Below are 24,141 nucleotides of genomic sequence, written 5' to 3'. Positions count from 1 at the left end.
ATCACTGGACTGAGTGTTTAGCAGCACTTGGTTGTAGGGTCACACCATGTGAGTTCAAATTCTGGCTCTGGGGTGTGTTAATGAACTTCCCTGAGCCATTCCCCTTCATCTATGTATGGGGTGGAGACGGCAGTCTCTGCCACTGTCACGTATGGTTACTGTGTCGAGTAAGTAAGAATGAGTCATGTAATGAGTCTGCATAGTGCTGGGAAAAGGTGAATGCTCAGTTAATGCTTGCTAGCAGTCAATAGCTTCAGTGAAAAAATTCAAATCCATGTATCCATGTACAGCAACAGCTGTACACATACTTTTATGATTTGGGGGTGAGGTGGGGATTACCAATCACAAAGGAAGAGGGGGTGTACCAGGAGGGATCAGGGAAGAATTTAAGGATGCATTTTAGAAGAACAAGCCTTATTCTGGTGATAAGGAGCTGGCGGATAAGGAACTCAGGTGAGAGGAAGGGGCTTGATATAAGAATAGGCTGGGATTGAATAAAGTGGCTTTTTGATGAAGGTTTGATTAATTGACTCAAGAGTTAGAGGTACCACAGCCCTGAGCAGTTGAATAGCCATATGCCTTTCCTCCCTCAAAACTGAACTACTCACAGGCCACTGTTGCCCACAAGCAGCCTTGCTGATGACACAAAGGGTGGATTAACACATAGTTTTTAAGTTATATGTGGTGTATACTGTGTTCTTGCAATACAGCAAGCTAGAGAAGAGAAAATGCTACAAAAAAGAAGAGAAAATCTATTTATGTGTTCATTGAAAAAAAATCTACCATGCAGTTCAAACCACTGTAGTTCACTGCCAAGGAAAACTTAAGTTCTACCAAGAGTTTGATGAGGATTAAGTAGCTCTTCCGGACCCACACCAATTCCTCATGTGAACTGATTGTTAAGTTTGCATTTATGGATGTGACATGGTTCTGTTCCCAAATTCTGATCAGTGGGTGGTCACTACAGAAACAAAACATTTGTAAAGAGAAAACCTAGAGTTCGTCAAGGTTTCAAATTCAAAGCAAAATCTACTGCCTTCAAACAAACAAACACCCATCCATGTGGCATCCTAGGAAGTCTTAATTATGCACTCAAGATCAAAGTGATGTTACTCAAGAGCGGAGAAGCCAAGTGTAAATGAAGGCAGTCTCCCTTCAATGAAGGATGACCAACCTCTGACCTCAGCTGAGTGTCCAGTGGCCTTAACCCACATTCACCCCATGACCCTCAAGCACTTCTGTACACAGACGGGTGTGGCTTACATTGTGGTCCCAAGCAGGCAGAGTTCACACAACCTCCCAAGGTCCCCGGAGGGTGGCTTCCGACAGAGGCAGAACATCGTGTGTGTCCAGCTCTCCAGAGGCCACAGCAGCTGGCCTCCTGAGAACTGCGCCTAGAGCCTTGGCTAGATCTCTGTTAATATCTGTCCGCGACTGTTTTCCAACATACAGAACTATCTAAACTACTAGCCACATCCTCTGGTCCTCTCTGAGGAGGTGGGGCCAGAGGGTCTTCCCCTCAACTTCTGTTCTGGGAAAGATTCTGGTGACAGAGTGGGGCCAGGAACAAAGATGGCCTTTCCACACCATTGGCTGGCAGTTAGAAACCCTGGTGTCTGGGGTCCAGGCTGGAACCCTTAAATCCAGGACGAGGGCAAACAATTTATTTCCTTAGGTGGTCCTGGACCTTGTTTTCACTAACTCGCTGTATCACCACCACCCAACCTCTCCCATGTCCTCCTTGTGGGGTCAGACATTGCAAACCATTCCCCCTGCTTCCCCTGGCTGAAGTTCTTTGGGTTGGATTTCCAAAGGAGGAGAGAAGAGGGGCAGGCCGGAGACTTGGGGCAGGGGGAGTGGGACAGCAAAGCGCTCCTGGGGCATTTGTTTGCGTTGGCTCAGAAGTGAGGATGCAGAGTTCAGATCTTTAAGATTTTTTAACACTCTGGCTTCCACCTGTCTCTGCAGCTCTCTCTTACTTCTTACCTTCCCCAAATCTCGACTCCGCATATACACATCTGCTCATTGTCCTCCTGCTGAAAATCCTGTAGATTAGCTCCCCCAAAGCTGTTCTGAATACCATTCTCCTTTGCTGCTCTTCACTAAAGAGACTGGAACATCATGTCTGTTGTTTGCCGATGCCCCCATCTCAGAGAGGGGCAACACATCCCCCTCCCCCCAAATATTTGACATTGCACACGGCCCTTTCTTCTTTCTCTCACTCACATATCCGTGTCCGCTCCCCGCAACTGATCCTTTTCCTTTCTCAAACTGTCCACTTCACCCCATCCCTGGTGGAGGTCTCTACCATCTTTTACTTAGAATCTGGTGACTGGTCTCCTGCCTCCAGCCACATCTCCTTCCCATCTACTTCCTACACTGTGGACAGAATTTTCTAGTATCACATTGGTATCACACATCAACATGGTGTCATGTTCCAGTTCAAAGCGATTCACCAAGTTTTCATTTTTCAGAAGATAAAGTTCAGATTCCTTGACAGTCCCCACAGCCTGGGGGCTGCACCTTTGTCTTAGTCTGAGTCCACTGTCTGTGCCTGTGGGACCCTGAGCCCCTAATTTTGCATGGGGATTATGAACCTGCCCCCTCCTAGAGCATGTGTGTGTGTGGTGAGGAGAGGTGCACGTGGGGGTACACATATGGCACCCCCACATGGTGTCTGCAGGTGGTTGAGGCTCAGCAGCTGATGTTCGTCACCATCAGTTTCAGAACATCAAGGCCCATCCCTCAGAAGATGGCTGTGCTAAAAGGCCATCTGGAAAGGTGGTGATGTGACTGTCATTCTCTAGCAAATTCTGTTTGGTGTCCAGTGAGAGAGAGCAACTCTATGTGGTGAGAATTAAGGCTCCTTTTCTTGTTCCTTCCCTTATGGCCATCCTGATGGGCCCTCAATGCCCCTTTAGTGGCCAACATGGGAACCTGCCCATGGGGTTGCGTTGCAAGGGGGGGGAGGATGACACCCCCGCTGAGCACCCCTAGATGCTGTTTTAGCTCAGCTGCCACCCACTCACCTCCTGGGGTCTCCTGTGCTTTGGGCCAAACTGCACATCCTCTTTAGTTTTTCTCCTTTTCTGTTAATGTTAAACCTCTGGTTTCTCTAATCTCATCTCATCACCCTGAATAAATCTTCCGTGCAAATCTCCTGTCTTCAGATTTGTGCGTTAGAATGTTCATTTTTCTTCATCCCCCAAACCCTGTGTGGACCACAGTTATAAATCTGATCTTTGACTTGGGTGGCTGGTTACTGTACAGGACAAGGATATAAGGACATTCAAGCTTGGGTGCATATCTGCCTATCAGAGGTCTTTGGGTTTATATCCTGGAGAAATTCGGAGTTCAAAATAGGGTTCCTGTGCACTCTCAATAATCCTCATAACTCTATTTCCTCCAAGACTGTAGAATCTTGGAAATAATACAATTTAGGATTTGTCTCATTGGCGTACATCAATGATTTTTATTTTCTTTTAGACAAAGCTCTTATAAGAATCACAGATAAAAGATCATGCATAAATCACATCTTTCCATCAACAATACAAATTCTGATGCAATACTTAGAAAAAATCAGTTCATAGTAACCCAGAAGGCTGGCATAACATGGCTGGGATTTTTCTGGCCTACCACAGAATTGTGTAAATCAGTTAGGAGGCTGCTGCCTGCTTCGACTGGGTTCTTCCCACCATGGGAGAAAAGCCTCAGGGTAGGCTCATGCTCATTTCAGACCATTGGCAGCGACTGGCTTGGAGGTTGCCTGAGGCGAGTGGCAGGTGGAAGCTCCACCCACTCCAGCCCGAGTGCGTGGACACGCAGGACACTTGGGCTCTCGACACACTCATGGCTTTACCAGCCAAACCTCATTGCGACGGCCATAGGGCTTCATGGGAGGGTCGTAGCCAGTGCAGAAATACATGTCGCTCCGGTAGGTGGCCGAGCCCTCCAGGGCGGTGCGCAGCTGGGCGGCCTGAGCTACGTAGTCGGCTTCCTTGGCGTAACCACCAAACTGCCTGAGGGCACAAGAGCACACGGTTGGTTAAGAAGGGGCCTGGTCTCCCAGAGATGGGGGGATTCTTTTTTTTTTTTTTTAAAGATTTATTTATTTATGCATATAGAGCTACGTAGAAGCCAGAGGTGCAGGGGCTGTGAGAGACTTCACCAGAGACAGAGTGGGGAGCAGAACAGGCAGGTTGATGAAGTACATTGCTGAGGGGAGCAGCGGGCGTGGCAGGAGAGGTCTGTCTTACGATGTGGGTCACCTCTGGGCCTGGGGATCAAACTCGCACTGAAGCAGCTGCGTCCTAACCTGTTGTGTCACCAGGGAAGGCCCAGATAGGGGGGATTCTAGGAGATGAAATCCCTCAGCAAACCTGCTAGGACCAGCAGGCTGCCCTGCTAGGGTCACAGCGGTCTGTACTTCGATGGGGGGGACTGGACCTCTCTAAGCCTGGTCTCCTCATTTGTAAAATGGGAGTGTGATTTCTTCTCCCTCTCAGGGTGAAGTCATGGCTACGAAAAATTCTAATGCGGGACAGAAACAGTGGTCGCTTACTAAAGATTTGCTTTCCTTTCCTTTCTGAATTTCCCCAAGGGGTAGGGGCTGACTTCCAAGGCCAGGCCCCCACCCTGTTCTCTAGCATCTTCTACTGGCCCCGCTTTTCTACTGAAACCTGTATCATATTATAAACCCGCCTTACTTCAATAAAAACTGAGTCAAAAACACAGCTGCCGAGGGCAGGGATCCAAGAAACTTCTGGGAGGGCCCCTATAATTTAAACATGACCCCTCCCCCATAAAGAAATAATAAACCTCTCCTCTGGCTCAAATCACAGGAGCCTCTTTTTTGAGTAAATTAAGAGACTTTTCCCAAATCAGGCTTTTCTCCTGATGGCAGAAGGTGGGGAGAGAAGCAATAAAGCCTGTCTTCCCAAAATGATTTTTCTGTCCTTACATCATCTACCTACGCTCCAAACTTCATCCCACGGCCTCCCCTAAATATACCATTCTAAATCTGGGTTGCACTAAAATCTTTATTAGAGTCCAATGCATCCCCATTTCTAATGAGCTTTATGACTCAAAAATCGGAATCTGCACCAGGCCAAGATTAGGGTAAATGCATTATTTTGGGGGTTTCGCTGACTCATGCTTGGCTCCTTTATACATGGTTAGTCACCCTCAGCAAGCATTCTGCAGGTTGATTATAGGGCTATTGATGTGAAAACACCCAGGATTTCATCTCTAAGGGATAGGTGTCTAGACACAGCTCTAGAACACGGCCAGTGCTGAGTCAACTTGCAATCCAGGAGGCACGATTCTTTAAACACAAGGAAGAAAGATTAGATGGCAGAAGAAGGAAGTTGAGCTCCAGGTTTACTGCAGCTCACAGGAGAGGTAGCTGGGTTAGCAGACAAAGGATGAATACTAAGGAAGGATTTTTCTGGTCATAAAAGCTTGCAAAGTGTTGGAATTATTTTCCAAGAATGTCTCCCAATTGGAGGCCTGGATTGTTTTTTGGTTGGGTTATCGTTTGATGAGTTTAATAAAACCAATAAATTGAATCTGAAAAAAAAAAAAAAAAAAGAACCTGCCCACGATGACTCACACCTGGAAGTGGAAGCAGGTGTTGGGTGCTCCCTGGTGCTCTCGTGCTGTGATGCTGAATCTTTCTCTGTGAGAATGCCTGGCATTGGCTCTTACACAGCTGGTTTTGTAAAGGTCCAAAGAAGTGATCCTCAATTATCTTCCTTCATCAGTAGAGGCAATTAAGCTAATGTCTGCTCATATCCTCTGTCACTTCCTAGTCTGGTCATGGGCAAGTGGCTTTAGGGTATTATTTATTTCTCTCTCCTTTGTTGTTCCTCTATTTGCCTCTCCCTCTTCCCTTTCCTTTTGCGTTTCTTGAACAGCACTTATCACCTTCTAGCTTACTATATGATCTATTTATTGTGTTCATTGCTTATGGTCTGAGTCCCCTGGTAGAAAGTTAGCTCCATGAATGATCCCTGTCATGTCCTGCTCACTGATTGGGTGTCAGAGCACCTAACACTGGGGTCTGAAGTCTCAGACCCCAGTACTAAATGTACAAGTCACATAAATAATAACAGTTCCGGTCTTCAGGTTGATAAAAGCACTGCTGGCCACTCATCCATGCAGTGAGCCTCTGAGGTTTATTGGCCATAATGTCTGCCTGCTGTTTTCAGCAGATATCTTCATACCAAGACTCTTGTTCTGGTGAGAGGCTCCTGCCTGACTTTCCACTTTAGCTTAACCAGCAGCAGCTTTGGGCACCAAGCAAAATCCTGAGAGATATGCTCATGAGACAATTATTGGGTACCTGTGTGTGCTGGGTACTGTGCAAATCTCCTTAGACTGGGGAAAGAACAGGAGTCAGAAGTAAGATTTTGGGAAAGAGGAGGGTCAATGACAGCGGTTTGGGTGTCATGGGTGAGTCAGTGTGGCCACAGTCACAGTCGGGAGGGAGGCAAGGAGTAGATGGTAAAGGTCAGTGGTTATGCCTGGACATCCAATAAATGGGGGGACAGACAGGGGCCAAGAGCAGAAGACCTGACAGAGTGACGGGAAAAGGTAATTATTTGGGGGCTCCTATATTCCTTGCTCCATGGAAGCATTCTACCAGAAAATGAGCACAGGGAGGTAGTGGTAGTGGGGCAGTGGAACCCACAGTTCTTCTCACTGGACCCCAGTCCTTGGGCCCCACCCACACATAGCCTGAGGAGGAAGGAAACTCAGCCCCAAGGGCACAGCCCCCAGCTGCACACACACACCCAGTGCTCCCCACGGGTCCTCACTCCCAGACTCACTGGCACACATTTGATGAGTTCAGGAGATTGGTAAAGTGCTTTGAGCGCCTTAAAAAAAATCACACATGATTTCTGTGTATGATTTTTGTTGGTTGGCCTGTTAACAAGTCTCCACCTTCAAGAAGCTTCCCCCAGGGTAATGCCTTTGTCACCCAAATCAAAGCTGGGTATTCCCAAGGAAGAACTTGGTTACAGGGGAACTGAGAAAGGACACACCCTCCCTGGATTCCTGAAGCAAAGGGAACAGCCTAAAAATGGCTGGAAATGCTGGGTAGGCGAGGATGAGCTAACACCACCCCTGCTCCAAACCCACAGCTGTGGTCTAAACAGTCAAATCACCCAAATCTCAGGGCATGACACATCAGGGATGCCAGGTGCAGGCCAGCAGCCAGGGAGATGGAGATCTGGAGTGGCCTGAGCCTTGGCTCACCCAGCATGGCCTCGAACTGTAACAACCAGCAGGTCCACGCACATTTGTGGACAGTCAGCTGGACACGTAGCTCCATGCTGAGCAAACCAAGCATCAGACTAGCAGCTGACAGCCTCACTCACGTCCACAGGAATGAGGCTTCCCACCTCACGCGTGAGGCATCTCGATCCATCTGCACCCTGGGGTCCAGGGTAGCATCACTGAGCACAACGCCCAAGCTCCACAGGGCTGTAAAGATGACAAAGGAGGCTTCCTGTCCATGTGTGGTCTCACTGTAGTGGGCAGGGTGGAAACACCCACCGTGTTTTATAGAGGGCAGCAGAAGCAGGCGCCTGGCGGTAGAAGGCCCATAGGGAACGCCGGGAGGTGGAGGGTAGGAAGTGAGTGGTTCTGACTTGGCACACGAAGGGAAGGCGTGGCGGGAGGGGTGATCTTTTGTAAGTATTTACTGAGCTGCAATTCTGGACGCTGGCAAAGAGCAACTTGCCTGAAATTCCTCTTCTCACAGTGCTTTCCATGGGGCAGGGGCCGGGGCGGGACCAGAGAGGAGTGGGTGAGCGGAGTGAAGGTGTGGAAGTGGGTGTTGTATGTTGGGGGGGTCCGAGGGGAATAGCTGCTGCAGGCATGTGGCGGGGAAGAGTAAAGCGTGAGCAGGCATTTTTACTAGGCTTTGTGCCTGCTTGAACATTTGAGGGACCCAACCCCAAGTTCACCCGCCCAGCCCCCTTCTCATCTGATGACTGGCTTGGGCTTCCGTCCCAGCCCTGATGTGTGCTGAGCGAGTGCACAGTCAGAGCTGGGCGGCAGGGGCGGGGCTGGGCGGCCCTGTGCTTGAGGACAGTGTAGAAGGGGGGAGGGAGAAGAACTAAGGGGGGGGGTTGGGAGGGGTGGGGACACACTGCAGTTCAGGCTTGGGGTGAAGACCATGGCAGCAGGGAAGGCGGGCAGGCATAGCCAGGAGGGGACATGGCCAGGAATCAGACGTGATGGTGATGGAGTCTGCGGGCTCTTTGCACAGGATGGGCAGGAGGGTGCAGGGCACCATTAATAGGACCGGACACAGGGCCTCAGATTTGGGGAGGAAATCTGAGCTCTGCCACAGAGGAGTAGATGTGGTAGCTACCGGGAAGCTTGATCTGGGGGTGTCTCCCGGGGAGCTGGAAATGGGAGGTTGGCACCAGGGAGAAAAGGCCCCACCAGCCTTGTTGATGTGGGCTCAGCCCCCCAGAAATGGACACCGAAGTCCCTTCCAAGTATTACTTTGTACAACTGGGCACCCAGTTGTATGGGGGGGAGTGTTGGGGGGTAGTGGGGAGTGAATGGTGATTCCTTAGGCTGTAGACACAGAAGCTTATCACAGGCCTCTTAGAGGCAAAGTGGCCTAGAGACAAAGTGTGCCCCCCTCCCTGGCGGTGCAACGGGTTAAAGCACAGCACGGCCAGGGAGCCACAGCCATTTCAGTGTGAATTCAGTCCCAGCCTAGCCCTCAAGGTGACCCACCTGGCGTGGCAGACCTCTCCTGTCTCACCCTCTGCTCCTCTCAGCAGTGTACTTCGTCAATCTGTCTGTTCTGCTCCCCACTCTGTCTCTGTGATTCCTCTCACTGCCCCTGCACCTCTGGCCTGCACCCCAGTTCTCAATGCATAAATAAATAAATCTTAAAAAAAAAAAAAAAGAAATCAGAGATACTCAATCAACTTTTGTCTGGCTGAACCCAGCTCCCACTGAGGCCAACCATCACGAAGCACGACTGTCACACGTCTGTCCAGATGGTGCCTGACGGTGCTGTGGTGAGAACTTCATCGCTCATCCTTTCTCCATTTTACTGTCAGACCTTTGATGCCAGAGCATTTTTATTTTTGAATGGAAATACACTTCCCTATAATTTCAGTCCATGGACACCACGACTTAGTTCTGGAACAACCCAGCCCTAAAATATCCAGAAACATTGTGTTTTATCTGTTTCCCCCACTGAATAGTTTCTCCTATTTCCAAGAGCAGAGACCTTATGTGCTCCTGGCTGTAATGTCAGCACCTATAATGATCCCTGGTATAGAATGAGTGAGTCATAAATATGTGATTTGGGGGACTGAAAGAATGAGTGTGTGAATGGCCTTGCCTTAAGTCTGAGTCTGATAAGGGAGAGGATGTCAAGGCCCTGGACAGAGGTCAGCTTAGAGAACTGTTGATACTAGGGTTGATACTAGGCTAGTTGAAGCTCTGGGAGGGGGACTAAAAGTTTTAGGAACAAGAGCGAACAAGAGAGGAGCTTAGAGAAGGTGAGGCCCAAGCCATTCATTCATTTAGCAATTCACCAACCGGAACTGCCCCAGAATCACTACATTCTGCTACGTGTACACCTTCACTGGAGCCTGGACACAGGGCAGCCTGTGTTCTACTTACAGAATGAGAAAAACAGAAGTCCAGAAGCCCAATGTTATAAAGATCATAGTTATTAGAGTCGAGGCTTGAACTTAAGGGTATCATTGTATCTTGAGTTTGTAGTTGTTCGTGCTCAGAAAACGATCTAATTCTCAGAGGGAGGTGAGGTCAAGAGAACAGGCTAACACTTGTTGTGGAGTGTTTGTAGTTACATATTTTATCCTCACAATAACCCAGCAGGCGAGGTACTAGTAGCCCCCTTTTCCAGAGGAGAAAATTGAGGCATAGAGAAGCTTGGTAACACACAGTGGTCCTATGGCCATTAAGTGGTACAGCTGGGATCAAGGTGCAGATCGTCCTGACAATGAACTTGTCCTTGCTACTCGTTCTCTTATACCCAGGCATTTCATTAAAACTGAAAGTTTCATTAAAATCACTCCTAGGGGCCTTCCTGGTTGCCTAGGGGTTAGGTCTCTGCTCTATCACTACTATGGCTTGTTCAGTCCCCACCTAGGGAGCTGACCCACATGGAACAGCAGTTCTCTCCTGTCTCACCCGCTGCTCCCCTCACCAGTGTACTTAAGTAGATCTGCCTGTTTTGCTCCCCATGCTGTCTCCAATGAATCCTCTCACCCCCTGCACCTCTGGCCTAAACCCCACTTCTTCTACACAAAAATTAAAAAATTATCACTCCCATGTCTTTCCACTCTGTGGAGCTCTCCATGGAGATGCTGATGAGAGTGAGTGGTCTTTACAGAACATAAGGAAGCCAGTAGTCTGGAGCCTGGTGATGATTTACTGCTTTTTGTGAATAATAGGAATAATTTGACAGCATGTTTTTTCATAGCCTTCAATTCACCTCAAAAGCACTTGGAGGTAATACTACAAATAATCACATGCTCTATTTGTGACCCTCCCTTCCCAAGGTCATTTAAAAAAGGAAGACTGAATTAAGGATGCATGGCCTTTATTTTAGAATTAACTTTGTCACTGTGTATTTGAAATGATGCTTTTGTCTCCTATACCTCCTTAAGTACCTTCCAGAGAAGGTACTTTCTTTCTTTCTTTTTTTTAAGATTTATTTATTTATGCTTACAGAACTGGGGTACAGGCCAGAGGTGTGGTGGTTAAGAGGATTTACCAGAGACAGAGTGGGGAGCAGAACAGGCAGAACTACTGAAATACACTGCTGAGGGAGTAGCAGGCGAGACAGGAGAGGTCTGCTGCGCCATGTGGGTCAGCTCCCTGGCTGGGGATGGAAATTGTGCTGCAGTGGCAAGCTTCATAGTGCAGAGCTTTAACCCACTGCTCCACCGGGGAGGGCCCCGAGAAGGTACTTTCTGAGGCACATTTGGTGGTACAGCGACACCAGGTGGTTTGTTAAGGAAGGACCTTATGCTCACTCAGGACAACACATGAGGTTAAGAAAATTCAGTCAGGGTAACAGCCTATTTGTTACTTTCATCTGTCTGGATTTCAGAGAAGTCAAAGGAAACTTCCACAGGTCTGGATTTAATGGTACCTTTTAACTAGGTATCTTTTTTTTTTTTAAGATTTATTTATTTGTACATACAGAACTGGGGTACAAGCCAGAGGCTCAGAGGCGGTGAGAGGCTTCACCAGAGACAGAGTGGGGAGCAGAACAGGCCGACTGACGAAATACACTGCTGAGGGGAGCAGTGGGCGGGTCAGGAGAGGTCTGCCACACCATGTGGGTCATCTCCAGGGCTGGCGGGGATCGAACTCATGCTGAAGTGGCTTTAACATCTTAGTGCTGTGCTTTAACCCGCTGCGCCACCAGGGAGGGCCAGGTATCTTTTTTTTTTAAGATTTATTTATTTCTGCATACATAACTGGGGTACAGGTCAGAGGTGCCGGGGTGGTGAGAGATTCACCAGAGACAGAGTGGGGAGCAGAACAGGCCGACTGACGAAATACACTGCTGAGGGGAGCAGTGGGCGGGTCAGGAGAGGTCTGCCACACCATGTGGGTCATCTCCAGGGCTGGCGGGGATCGAACTCATGCTGAAGTGGCTTTAACATCTTAGTGCTGTGCTTTAACCTGCTGCGCCATCAGGGAGGGTCTGCTTTTTTTTTTTTTTAAACCACCATAGGAAACAGGGGTCCTTAGAGTAACAGCTAATTTCAGCTGTCTGGAACAAGAAATACCCAGAGGTGCTGAGACCAGAAAACAAGGAAGCCACTGTCCTCAGAGTCATGTCTGAAGGACTAAGAAATGAACTTGAAGAGGCTCCCACTGCTCAAAGATGGGACAAATGTTGAACATGAGTAAAAAAAGTGAAAGTAAAGAACAAAACATGTCAATTCTGTTTACATATGAGTATACCAAAAGACAGAGTTCGGTACTGCCTTACTTTGGAAATGGGGAGTGACTATCTCAAAATGTGAAAAAAAAAAAAAAAAAAAGTCATGAGAAAAGAAAGAAACCATAACACTGGACATTCTATGGTATTGATAACATTAATGATGACTGGGAACATTTTAGGAGTAATGAAATAGGATGATTATATATTTTTTAAAGGTCCTTAGTGGTCACACTGAAATATTTAATGAATGAAACGGTATACTATTGGGAATTCACTTAAAAATAATGCCAGTGGATTGGTTTCCACTTGGTGGAAGGTGTCAGGGAACATGCTAATTTTGATTGGGCTTGAGTTAATTTTATCGTTGAAGGTGAGTGATGGGGAGAGAGGGTCTCATTCTCTATTCTTTTTGTAAGTTTGGAAATTTCTGTACTAAAAAGATAAAGACAGAAGGAAAACACTGTACTAACTCATTAGTCTCGGTCTGGATTAGAAAAATGATTAGAGGCCCCTCTGGTGGCATAGTTGGTTAAGGCGCAGCACTGCAACCTGGCCAAGGTGCTTTGGTGCGAGCTCGATCCCCCACCCCGCCCCGGAGGTGACCCACATGGCGTGGCAGACCTCTCCTGCCCCGCCCGCTGCTCCCCTCAGCAGTGTACTTTGTCAATCTGCCTGTTCTGCTCCCCACTCTGACTATGGTGAATCCTCTCATCGCCCCTGCACCTCTGGCCTGTACCCCAGTTCTGTATGCACTAAAAAAGAAAGAAAAATGATTAGAAACTAGCCCGACTGCTTGAAGTCTGGTGTAGCTGATTCTACATATCAACCTCATTCCTTGTGAAGTAAGACCCCGCAAAGGGAGGAATAATTATTGATATCTACTCCACGCCATAAGCACTAAGTGATGTATGAGCTGTAGCATACGTAGATGTCTAAATAGTATCTTAGTAAATATTAACAGCAATCCTAGAGGCAGGATATATCATCAGGACTTAAGAGAAGGGTGACAGTCTTAGTGCCTCCCATACAGCATCCTGCTTCTTAGCAATGGCGTTGGATTCCAAGTAAAATACACGTGTTCATTACCATACACCAAGCTGCCTTCAAAGACCCAGGGACGAGAATGGAAAAGAGAGCTAGGAAGGTGGGTCAGACAGCTGAGGCCGGGGTGGGGGAGCAGGCAAGCTATCGGCAGGGGCTCCCTCTCAGTGACACCGCTGTACTTGCACACCTGAGAGCCAGCGCCTCCCTTTGGCACTCAGGGCACCTCAGTTCTCTACCCGAGTCCTTGCTCTGGGGAAAGAAGTTTTTTGTTTTTTGTTTTTTTCATTGGCGCTTGCTTGGTCTGCAGCTTGTGCAGTGAAGGCTGAAGTCTAACAGGAACTGGGATGGACTGGGAGGCAGGCGCCGCTGAGCTGCAGTACAATGGATATCCTCGCGGGGGCACTGCATCACCGAGGATGGCCCAGAGCATCTGCTAGCGTGAACTTGCTCAGCGTTTGCATTAGTGCCAGGGAAGCCTGCACTGGACTCAGATGCTGAACTGGAGCAGGGCAGCCAGATAACTAAGTTCAGAGGGAGTGGACAAAAGCTTTGCCCAGTGCAAATCTGCTTGTGCTTTCGCTTTCTTTTTTTAAAAAAAGATTCATTTATTTATGCATAGATAACTGGGGTACAGGCCAGAGGCATAGGGACTGAGAGGATTCACCAGAGACAGAGTGAGGAGCAGAAAAGGCAGACTGATGAAGTACACTGCTGAGGGGAGCGGTGGGTGGCTGTGGCTGGCTTGCAGTGCTGCCCTTTAACCTGCTAAGCCACCAGGGAGGGCCCATGGTTTATTGTTCATGAGATTGTTCCAGAATGGAACCAAACCCTCACCAGTGCTATGGTTCCTACTGGGAAACTCTGGCCTCTGCCTGTGTGTGGTTGGATGACTGTTGCATTGTAGGACCTTAATAATCACTGGTTATTTAAAAGGTGCTTGGTTTCTGAGGGAGGCAGTGATTTGTACCTATTATTGTCTGGCATCAAGAAAATATGGCCCAAATGGAGTAGAAATGGCTAGAATGATAGCAGGTGCGTGTGTGCTTTGTTAAAGGGCCCACAGACCAGAAACAACTAAGAAGGGACAGCTGGACCCTGTCAAATGCTTTCTACCCTTCTGGCATCCAAAGGGCACACCCCCAGTTTCCCAATGATCCAAGCCCCCAAACCACAGCTTGACTCTGACATTCCCCAGGTCTCCCAGGACCTTCCAGTGACTGTGGAGTTAGGAGTCCACTTGAGCCCAGGAGATACTCTCTCTAGTCAAGTCACTCGGTTAACTGGCAAAGGGGTCAAGTGCAGTGTTTGTGTTTGTGGACTTAGGCTGAAGGAATTCAAGTGAGAAATTGTCGGGACTGAACTTACTTCATCAACAATTCAACTTCAGTGCAGATGCTGACTGGAGACATCAGGAGTGGTTAGGGGGCCCCCTTTCCACCCCCACCCCAGTACCTGCAGAACCGTGTCCTTACATGGAGTAGACAGTGATGCTCTCCCGCTCCTCGATCTTAATGCTGTTGTCGCTGGGAACAGGCGGGTCGCTCTGAAACTGGTTTGGAATCCGGAACCAGACTTTTAATTTCTTCTGCAGGGAGCCGTCGTCAGTGGGGAACACAGCAAAGGAAATGGGCACTGTCATCCCCATGCCAATTCCTGCAGGTAGAAACCCCCAGTGTGAGGGGCTGATTTAGGGTCAGAACATGTGGGAGGGTCTGCTTGTTTTCCTTCCAAGACAGACTGGGAGTTCTTGAAATTCCTAGTAAACATTCTAGAGCTGGCAGCCACACACACACACACACACACACACACACACACACACACACAATTACTTGTTTGGACTGTACATAGGAGTATAGTGATTCAACATTTTGTGGGAAGAAATTTGGCGATATATATATTAAGGTAATAAGTGTGGCCTTTCTATCTAAACATCCAGTTTAAGGGAATAAGATGAAAGACAGAAAAGGCTGTAGGCACTAGGATATTCATTGTGGCAGAATGTGTAGTTGTGAGAACCTGGGAATCATATAAATATCCAAAACAGGAAGATGTCTAAATACATGTCAATGATGCAATGTAACGTAACTATTAGTAACAATGCTTAAGAAGTCTTTAGCAATTGCGGAAAGATAATGATGAAATAATAAGTAATAGAAGGATATACAAAGGCACACATAGTATGACTAGATTTTAAAGGTCTAGGAAAAGCCATACAGAAATACATTCAAAAGACAATGGTTGTGGGGCCTCACTGGTGGCACAAGGGTTATGTCTCAGCATTATCAAGCTACTGCCACCTACTGCAGCAAACCCCAGCCAGGTGACCACATGGCCCAGCAGACCTCTCCTGTCTTGTCTGCTGCTCCCTTTGACAGCGTATTTCAGTACATTTGCCTGTCCTGCTCCCCACTCTGTCTCTGATGAATCCTCTCATCCCTGCACTGTTGGCCTGTACCCCAGTTCTTGCATACATAATAAATCTTGTATACAAAAATAAATCTTTTAAGAAAACAAAAAAAGAGAGACAATAACAGGTGTATTTAAAAAAGAGATTAGGGCTGCAGTTTTGTATTTTCACATTTTCTTTAAGGAGTTTTATAATTTGTGTGTGTGTGTGTGTGTGTATATATATATGTGTATATATATATATATTTTTTTTTTTTCCTGGTTGATTTATTGTCCAAAGCCTGTTTAGTTTAGTCCCAATAAATGCCACTAAAATGTATACCAGTTTCTAATTTTCTAAACGATTTGCTTGAGAAATATCCTCACTGTTAAACACGACACCTCTTTTCTCGCTTGGCTTTCTGACCTATTTTGAGTCTGCAACTTCTCAAGGGCCAACCAAGTGACAGAGCTTCTGGAGTTCAATTTATAGTTAAAGATGGTTCGATGCCCTCAGGGCACCAGTCATTGGCCAGCAGGGGGCGCCGAGTCTCCGATAAGAGTGGGCAACCTAAGACTCAACCTTCTTTCGCCCAGGGAGCAGGTGCTGGGCAGCTGTCCCTGCGGCCTCCCCAAAGCCTCCTGGCTCAGGCCACACACAAGACCCCGTGCCACCGAAACAGGTAGGCACGTGAGATGTGAGACCACGCAAGGCCACCCACATTGTCCCAGGCTGCTCCCCTCCGCCTGTCCCGCCCCCTCCCCACCCGCGTGATCATCTCCACGAGTGTCTCTGCAGTCCCCAACATACTATGTTACTTCCGAGCCCTGAGCCGCCCCCTTCAGGTCACTCACCCTTGTCATTGGTGCCCCCAACGTACTTCACAACTTTGGGCATGGCTTCCCGCAGCGCCTCATCCACTGGCTTTCCCTCCACTTCCACCGTGGCAAACCTGCCGCCTTCACAGGTCCTCTCCTCATAGGAAATTTCTTCCTAGACACGGGAGACACAGCGCTGAGGAGAGAAGAGGCGACCGGCGCCACCACAGAAGCAGCCACAGCCCCGCTGCAAGAGGCACAAACTGCTCCCGCACTGTCCGCGGGGACTGCTGTTATATTTCTTTATTTCCTCCTTTCTGGGTTTATTCCTACTTTTTCTGGCTATTGGACCTCTTGCTAGATCCTACGATTTGCTTTTTCTCTTTGAGCTTCCTTGCCTTTCACTTGACTTTCTAAGAGTTCCTTGACCATTATATTCTTTTTTTTAAAGATTTATTTATTTATGCTCACAGAATTGAGGTACAGGCCAGAGGTGTGGTGGGTGAGAGGATCCACCAGAGACAGAGTGGGGACCAGAACAGGCAATCAGTGAAGTACACTGCTGAGGGGAGCAGCGGTGGTCAGGAGGTCTGCCGCGCCGTGCCATGGGGGTCAGCAACCTGGCTGGGGATCGAACTTATGCTGCAGTGGCTTCTGAGAGCTTCATAGTGCTGAGCTTTAGCCCATTGCACCCCGAGGGAGAGCCCGGCCATTATATTCTAAACTTTCTACCAGACTTTTCATTTCTGTTTCATATTTCATTTCCAAGCACTTTTTCATCTTGGAACGTGCCACAATGCATAGCTTCCAGAGGGTCCTCTGTAGGGCTTTGGATACAGTATTCTGTGTCATCTGTGTCAGTCTATGGTTTTCCCGCTCTCTCTGTGAGAGAGAGAATCTACTTCCCAAGAGCCCTATAAGTGCAGGCCTGGCTCTTGTGCCCCATCTCATTCCCACACTTTACCAGACCTTTGAGCTCTTGACCTAAATTATTTCCCCTTTCCACTTCTCTTCTGGTAACCACTAATGGGTCTTGTAATCTCATTTTTTTTTTTTTTTTGGTTTGGTTTCTCCATGTCAGCCCATGGTGTTCATCTTGCTCCCTCTGACTTATTTCATTAAATTTAATCCCTCAAGGTCCATCAGCATTGTCGCCAGGAACGTGGTGCCCATCATGACCATAACCGTGATGGAAACCAATTCATAAAACAGCACTTTATTTACCGTTATAGACAGGATACATGCCATGCTTGCTTTTTCTTTCTATCCTGCTTACTTCTACTTGAGTGAATTTTATACTATTCCCTCGAAGGAAAAAAAAAAAAGCCTTGCTCTATATCGATTTTACTCCTTGGTTACAGAACACAAATGCAGTTTGAAAAATGTGCTGTGAAGCCTTTGTGGACAGGAAATACCACAGAGCTATTTATTGATGAATGAAAGAACTGACTCCCTTAAACTCATCATGAAAAGTAGACCCGGCAGAGGTCCTGGCTGCCCTGGGTTAGTCTGTGGGGGCATCTGAGATGGAAGATTCTCAACTCCCAAGGGGGCATTTCTGTAAGGGGCGAGGACTCTGGAGCTCGTATTGACTCGCCCCTGCATGCCAAACTTCCCTTCACACGGAGTGGGGAAGCTGCACTAAGATCAGGTATCCAGCCCTCAGCTGGGCCTTGACCTTGGGGCCCAGAGCCTGCCCACTGCAAGGATCTGCGAGAGTCTAGCGCTTCCAGGGAGCCTTTAGTAGCCAAGTGTTTTATGTAAACTGGGGGTGCTTTGCTCTCTCTGGCTGTGTCACAACAGAGAATTCTAGACCGAGTCCCTCAGGCAGCCCCGCCCCACCGAGTCTTGCCACTTGTAATGTTTTAAAATCCCAAAATGCCATTCTATGAAAAAACCCACAAAAGGTTTTTAAGTTCACCCAATCAAACTTATTTTACCAAGAAGGAAATAAACAATGAAGAGAGTGGGTGTGTTACCCAAGACACACAGCTACTGCACGGTGACGCTGGGCCCAGAAGTCCAGTCCCCAAACTCAGTCAAATGCTGGTCTCCAGACCCCACCGTGCAGTGGGAGATGGAGGCAGCATGTTTGCCTCTTTCTTTAGTCAGTAATTTAGCTACTTCTGACAGACATTTGTAGGCCTATGTCAAACTCAGGTCAGAGGCATCAGAAGTCATTTAATGCAGCTACTTCTTTGACAGTGGCGAAGCCAGAGATAAGCTCTTTGTGGAGAAGACCTAGCTGAGCTGACTGACTCTTTCCTTTGGTCTTTGTTTCTCCTTCTGTTGAACTACTGAACACCTACTATGTGCTGGGCATCAGCCAGGAGCTGCCATCAGAGACGAAAACCCTGTCTCTGAGGTCAGGTGGTTTCTGGTGTGAGGAATGCGTGGTCCCATGAGAAGCCATCTGGAAAACAGGTTTTAACCCAATGACAGGCTTAAGAGGAGGGAAGTCTCCAGGCAGTGTGGGAGCACAAAAGAGGGCGACTTAGGTTAGTTTGGGGAGGGTGTGTGGGGAATGTTCATGATTCAGTAGATCAGGCTAACTTTGAGGTATTGCTAGGTGATCCAACTGGCTGCTTAGGTGTCTTCACTGATGGAATGAACATGTATTGAGAACCTCTGGCAGGTGCTACAGACTTGGAGACTAATATGAAGTCTGGATGGGTGGTGAGGAGCATCGCATGAATGATTATTACACAATGCAGTAAAATGCTCAGAGAGTTATGAGAGCACCGTTCAGGGATGCTCTGGGAACAGGAAAGGTGCACAGCGAGATGACAGTGAAGACTGAAGGGCTTCCTGTGGCTCAAGCAGCCTGGTGAGCAGTGCACAGCCAGCGAGGAGGCCAGAGGGTCTGGCCAGGTCCTAGAAGAGCTTGCAGGCTGTCCTGCGAGTGGGTTTTGTGAGCACCAGTCCAGTGAGGAGGGCCTTACAGGCACACCCACTGCAAATGCGCTCAGCTGGCTCGTGTGACCCAAAGCCAGGGATTGGCTAGTGTGTCTGAGTTTTGAGGGGGACGAGCCCCTGGCCAGAAGAGCACTCTGGGGCCATGCAGGTGACCTGAGTGTTGGCCTGTTCCCTGGCCACTGTCCACAATAAGGAAAGAAAGGCTGCCAAGAAAATAGCCCAGCTTGACCAAGAGACAACTTTGTAAGCTGCCACTGAACTTCACAGCCTCCTCTTGTGAACTCCCAATGTCAGGAAACTCTGGGGATGGAATTGCTTTGTGTGTCCAACAGCTCAGCTCCTTCCTGCTAGACATGAACAAATTGTCCAGGGGGCGCCTGGACAACTGGAGCTCAACCGGAGACCAGCCCAGGAACAGAAACTGGAGAGCCATCAGCATAAGGGGAACTAAACTGGACAGGAGGCTGGCCAGGCTCATCTATAGAACATTCTCTACACAGCAAATCATGTCATTAGACCCCACTAACAGCCTTCATTCACCAGGTTCTTACGCTCTCCCTCAAGAGGTAGGCACCACCCAGCTTCTACCAGTGTTACCAACCACACTCAGAGTGCCTCCTTCTGGCTCTTTGCCTTTTTCTTCAAGGCCATGGCCACACCTGCCAGGCTTGTAGGGCCCCTCCCCCCCCCACCCCAGGATTCCTCTCCTTCTGCCTAAGGAGCCTCTCCTCAATCACCAGGTTTCAACCTAAACCCTAAACTTAGGCTCCTCTGACATGATCCTAATGGAAAATAGGTTCCCCAAGATCTTTTCTTTTTTCAAGTATATATATTTTTTATCTAAAAACATAATATAATAGTTTATTTTTACATCATTTTATGCCTTTTTCCACCTCAGTTGTAATCCCCATGGGCTTCCCATCACCAAATCACCCGTGTGCCGACACCATAGTCCAGTGCACTTCCCTCCCCCCACCGTTTTTGATCCCATTCCCCACTCCATCCCCATAAAATGTCTCTGGTATGTAGTTGTTCATTATTATTATTATTTTCTTGCCTGGTCCTTTATACTCCTGCTATGAGAGAAACCATCCAGTATTTTTCCTTTTCTTTCTGGTTTATTTCACTAAGCATGATCTTTTCCAGCTCTATCCATGTTGCTGCACAAGGCATTGTGTTTTGGTTTTTTTTTTTTTTTTGGTTGCTGAGTAATATTCCATTGTGTATATGTACCACATCTTTTTAATCCATTCATCTAGTTTTGGGCACTTGGGTTGTTTCCATGTCTTTCCAATTGTAAATAAAGCCGCAATAAACATCCCCAAGATCTTTTTTATAGGCCTCTGTGTTTCTGCAACACAATGCTTATTGCAATTATGATTTAATAGCAATGTACTTCGCCTCCATGGGGGTTATGGTTGGAATGGAGTCAGGATGTCCTCATATTATTTTTCACTTATCTCCCTCTGCATCTAGTGCTTCTGGCATATGGGCACTTCACAAGGATTTTTGAGAAAGGAGGCCACAAAATAAACCTGGTTTTACGATAAGGACAAGGAATACAATAACCACAGCTGGTGGCCAGGTGAGAATCTAGCCTGATGACATCTGCTCTGGAGAAAAGCTGGGCTACAGTGTTGTAAAGTGGTTTTACTGCCATGTCCAGAAGCTTTAAGCTGAAACTCTGGATCACTGTGAAAACTGAGGCTTGAGAGATGGACACAGTATTTCTAGTTCCCCAGAAAGCAAAATTTCAACAGAGGCTGATTTCTACAAAAAATAAAGCACCTAAGTTAACATAGTTTTGATTTTTCAAATTTAACATCGTTAGTGTTTCCAGGTTCCATGGGACAGAGTAACAGATCTCCTCCCCAGCTACCAGAGGAGGATTTGGCCAGTGGCCACAGACACCAATTTTCAACATGTCCTCTGGGAACCCACATGATGTTTAAGTCCCAGACAGATCTTATAAGAATGTCTTTTGCAATGGGATCTCTGCAAGGTCAAGTTTTTCCCTTGTCACTTAGTGTGGGAGGCTACACACAGATTTTGGAAACCAGCTTTCTCATTAGAAGAAAATCATCATCATCACCCCAGTACTTTCTGTGTCTGGTGTTACTTGAAGCACTTCACCTAGATCCATTTGTTCAATCCCTCTAACTATCTTGTGAAAAATTATCTTCATTCTCAGATGAAATGAGCACAAGAGGTTAAGTAAGGTCTTTTAGGTACTGTGGGCAAGCATGGCACAGGGCAGGTGGCCAGGTCCTCCCCATGGGCACAAGCTGCACACAGATCCCATGAAGAGGTCCATTAATATCAGCTCTGCTCCCAGCACCCTCAAGGCCCACCCAGCCCACCCAATCGTGTGCTCTCCTCCCTCGCAGGGGCTGAAGGCCCCTGATAAGGTCCACAGCTTACCCTGATAAGGTAACATCCAGAACATCTGTCAAGCCTGAACCCACACTATGTGGGGTATGTCAGGTGCCATCTGTTTGCCCAGGAGAGTGGACAACAATTTCTGGCCAGACTGAAAGCCAATGCTCTCTTCAAAATAAGAATACACCGAATTTACACATTAAGAAAAAAAAAATTACAAGTATCACTGAGGAATTTAGAGTTGAGGGATTTTATGATAAGACAGATGAGCAAGATCCAGCAACTTACCCGAATTTACCTGGAAAACTAAGGCCAACCAGTGCCAGGGATTCTGTTGAACAACTTACAACTGGTTACCTCATGTTAGCTTTAAAACAGTCTTATCGGATATGAATTGTTATTTTTTTTATCATGATTAGTTTGAGAGAGGTTAAGTTAGTTACCTGTGACCACACAGAAAGATGAGATGAGGGGAGATGAGTTCTGACAAAGAAGTTACGAATAATGTACAGTGTATTTGTTCATACAGTATTTTCATGTTTCTAAATTAGTATTTGTGGGTCCTCCCTGGTGGTGCAGTGGGTTAAAGCACAGCACTAAGAAGCTAAAGCCACTTCAGCATGAATTCAATTCCCACCCCGAGGTTGGCCCACATGGCGCAGCAGATCTCTCCAGACCTGCCCGCTGCTCCCCTCAGCAGTGTACTTCATCAATCTGCCTGTTCTGCTCCCCGCTCTGTCTCTGGCGAATCCTCTTACCACCCCTGCACCTCTGGCCTGTACCCTAGTTCTGTATGCATAAATAAATAAATCTTGAAAAAAATTAATATTTGTAGTATTTGGGAGTAGATAGATATATTTTTAATACCCATTCTATTGTAGAAACTGAGGTTCATTCCGTTTAAGTGTCTGTGTCAGCCTGTGGCCCCTATTCTCATGAAATGTGGAGGGAAGAAGCTTCTCAGGGAGCTGCATTTATCCCTAGAGGCACAACTCAGTGGCCGGTGACACTAAGTATCTAACAGAAAACAAAAATAGAAAAATAAATAAATTTGGGCTCTTTTGAGTAGAGGTATCCTGAGTGAGGAATTGATCTCGTAGATCATAAAAGCTAAGATGCCAGAGGACAATGAAGTAACTCAGAGGTTAGTAAGCTGTTAGGAGGGGGAGGTGAGGGCTCATCTGATCCCTAAGCTCAGATACCGCTCACTTGGTAGAAACTAGAACTATGCTGACTTGAGGAGCACAAAGAAGCTTGTGGTGCTGGAGACCTGATAGGAAAGAAGGTGGGGGCTTCTTTACCCCGACCTGGTCTCCCACAGGCTCCTCCCACCGGCTCCTCCCACCGCTAGCTAGCCAGATGACACGGGTGCCCAGGAATCTGCCGGCGGGGGGCAGCAGTGAGATAGTCACACTGAAACCCCAGAGAACAGGCCAGGAGTGGGTGAGGGAGGGTCCTGAGCGCAAGGGCTGGCTGTCCACCAGCCCTAGCCGTCAGAGCGAAAATTAAAACTAAGTGAGTTTGATTCTGCTACAGAGAGGAAAGCTCTCTGGGAGCTGTTGGTAACACCTGGATTCTTCCATAGTTTTTTAAATTCTAAGTGTTTTAGCTTTTCTTTTAATATAAACCCAAGGGAAAAAAAAACACATAAATTGTAGCATTCATTTCAAATAAAACAGCAAGCAACCAATACTCCAAACATCACTAAAAATTTTCTGAGATGGTGGATTGCAATATTTTACTTGCCATTATTTCTTATTTTTTCCTTCTGTCCATTAAAAATGGAGGGCCCAGTAGCACTCAATATAATGTAAAACTTGCTACATGGATCTTTGAAAACGAATATACAAAACCCCTATTTTATTGAGATCTGGAGGCTAAAAGAGTTTCCACTCTTGCACAGTCAGCAAGCTACAGGACCCAACACACCCTGCCTCTCTCACAGGAAGTGGTGTCATCAAAACCCAGAGACCAGAAGGAGGAACCTCGTGTTCCAAAAGGATCTTCCCTAAAAGTGATATAAGGAAGTGTCAGCTTTTTACTAGGACATTCATGTGTGTGTTGCTGCCAGAATGTACTTTCCAAACTGTCCTGTTGCTGTTGTTCACCAATAAACCCATTTTATTGATTTGGCTGATTTCTGTTTGCTGTCAACCATCACGAAGGACCCTCCGAGATCATCCAGCTGAGTTGACAAACTGGCTGATATGCAACGTATTAGAGGTATCTTGACACAAGCTATGCAACTTCTGTTGTCAGACACGGTCCGGATGGAGGGGAAATGCTCTGAAAAATCATAATTTCCACGCTAGCTCATATAATGACCCCCCCTTTTTTGTATAATCATCCAAAATATTCCAAGCAACCATCAGTTTTCTTCTGGACTGTCTTAGCCTCATAGGTGCTGCCTGGCTCAGGCGAGCAAGCCCTGCCCCCAGACGGGAAAGTCCTCTTGACATAAAAAATATTACCACTGGCTAATTAATAAAAACAATTATAACAAAATCAATATTGTAAGACAAGGTAGTACTAGAACAAGTTAAATAATCAGAATTCTTTTACTGCCCTGAGAGAACCCAAATCTCATCTCTCTACTATCTCACATAAGCCTTCTATTCAGTTTCTAAAGA

At 47.2% G+C, this 24,141-nt stretch overlaps 1 protein-coding gene across 1 annotated transcript in view; it reads right to left on the bottom strand.

Annotated features, from left to right (window-relative positions):
* Positions 1-3,459: 3,459 nt before the first annotated feature.
* The window catches only part of HEBP1 (heme binding protein 1), a 23,801-nt gene continuing 3,119 nt past the window's right edge, over positions 3,460-24,141 (bottom strand). The window contains exons 2-4 of the mRNA XM_004693261.2: positions 16,253-16,391; positions 14,485-14,665; positions 3,460-4,019 (exon numbers count right to left, since the gene is read on the bottom strand). Of these exons, the coding sequence (XP_004693318.1) occupies positions 3,848-4,019; positions 14,485-14,665; positions 16,253-16,391 (492 nt within the window). The 3' untranslated portion in view covers positions 3,460-3,847. The remainder of the gene's footprint in view (positions 4,020-14,484; positions 14,666-16,252; positions 16,392-24,141) is intronic.

Source organism: Condylura cristata, unplaced genomic scaffold (genome assembly GCF_000260355.1).
Source record: "Condylura cristata isolate star-nosed mole 26May11 unplaced genomic scaffold, ConCri1.0 scaffold00036, whole genome shotgun sequence".
Taxonomy (NCBI): domain Eukaryota; kingdom Metazoa; phylum Chordata; class Mammalia; order Eulipotyphla; family Talpidae; genus Condylura; species Condylura cristata.
The sequence above is the reverse complement of the archived record's forward strand: the minus strand, read 5'-3'. Positions and strand labels throughout refer to the sequence as shown.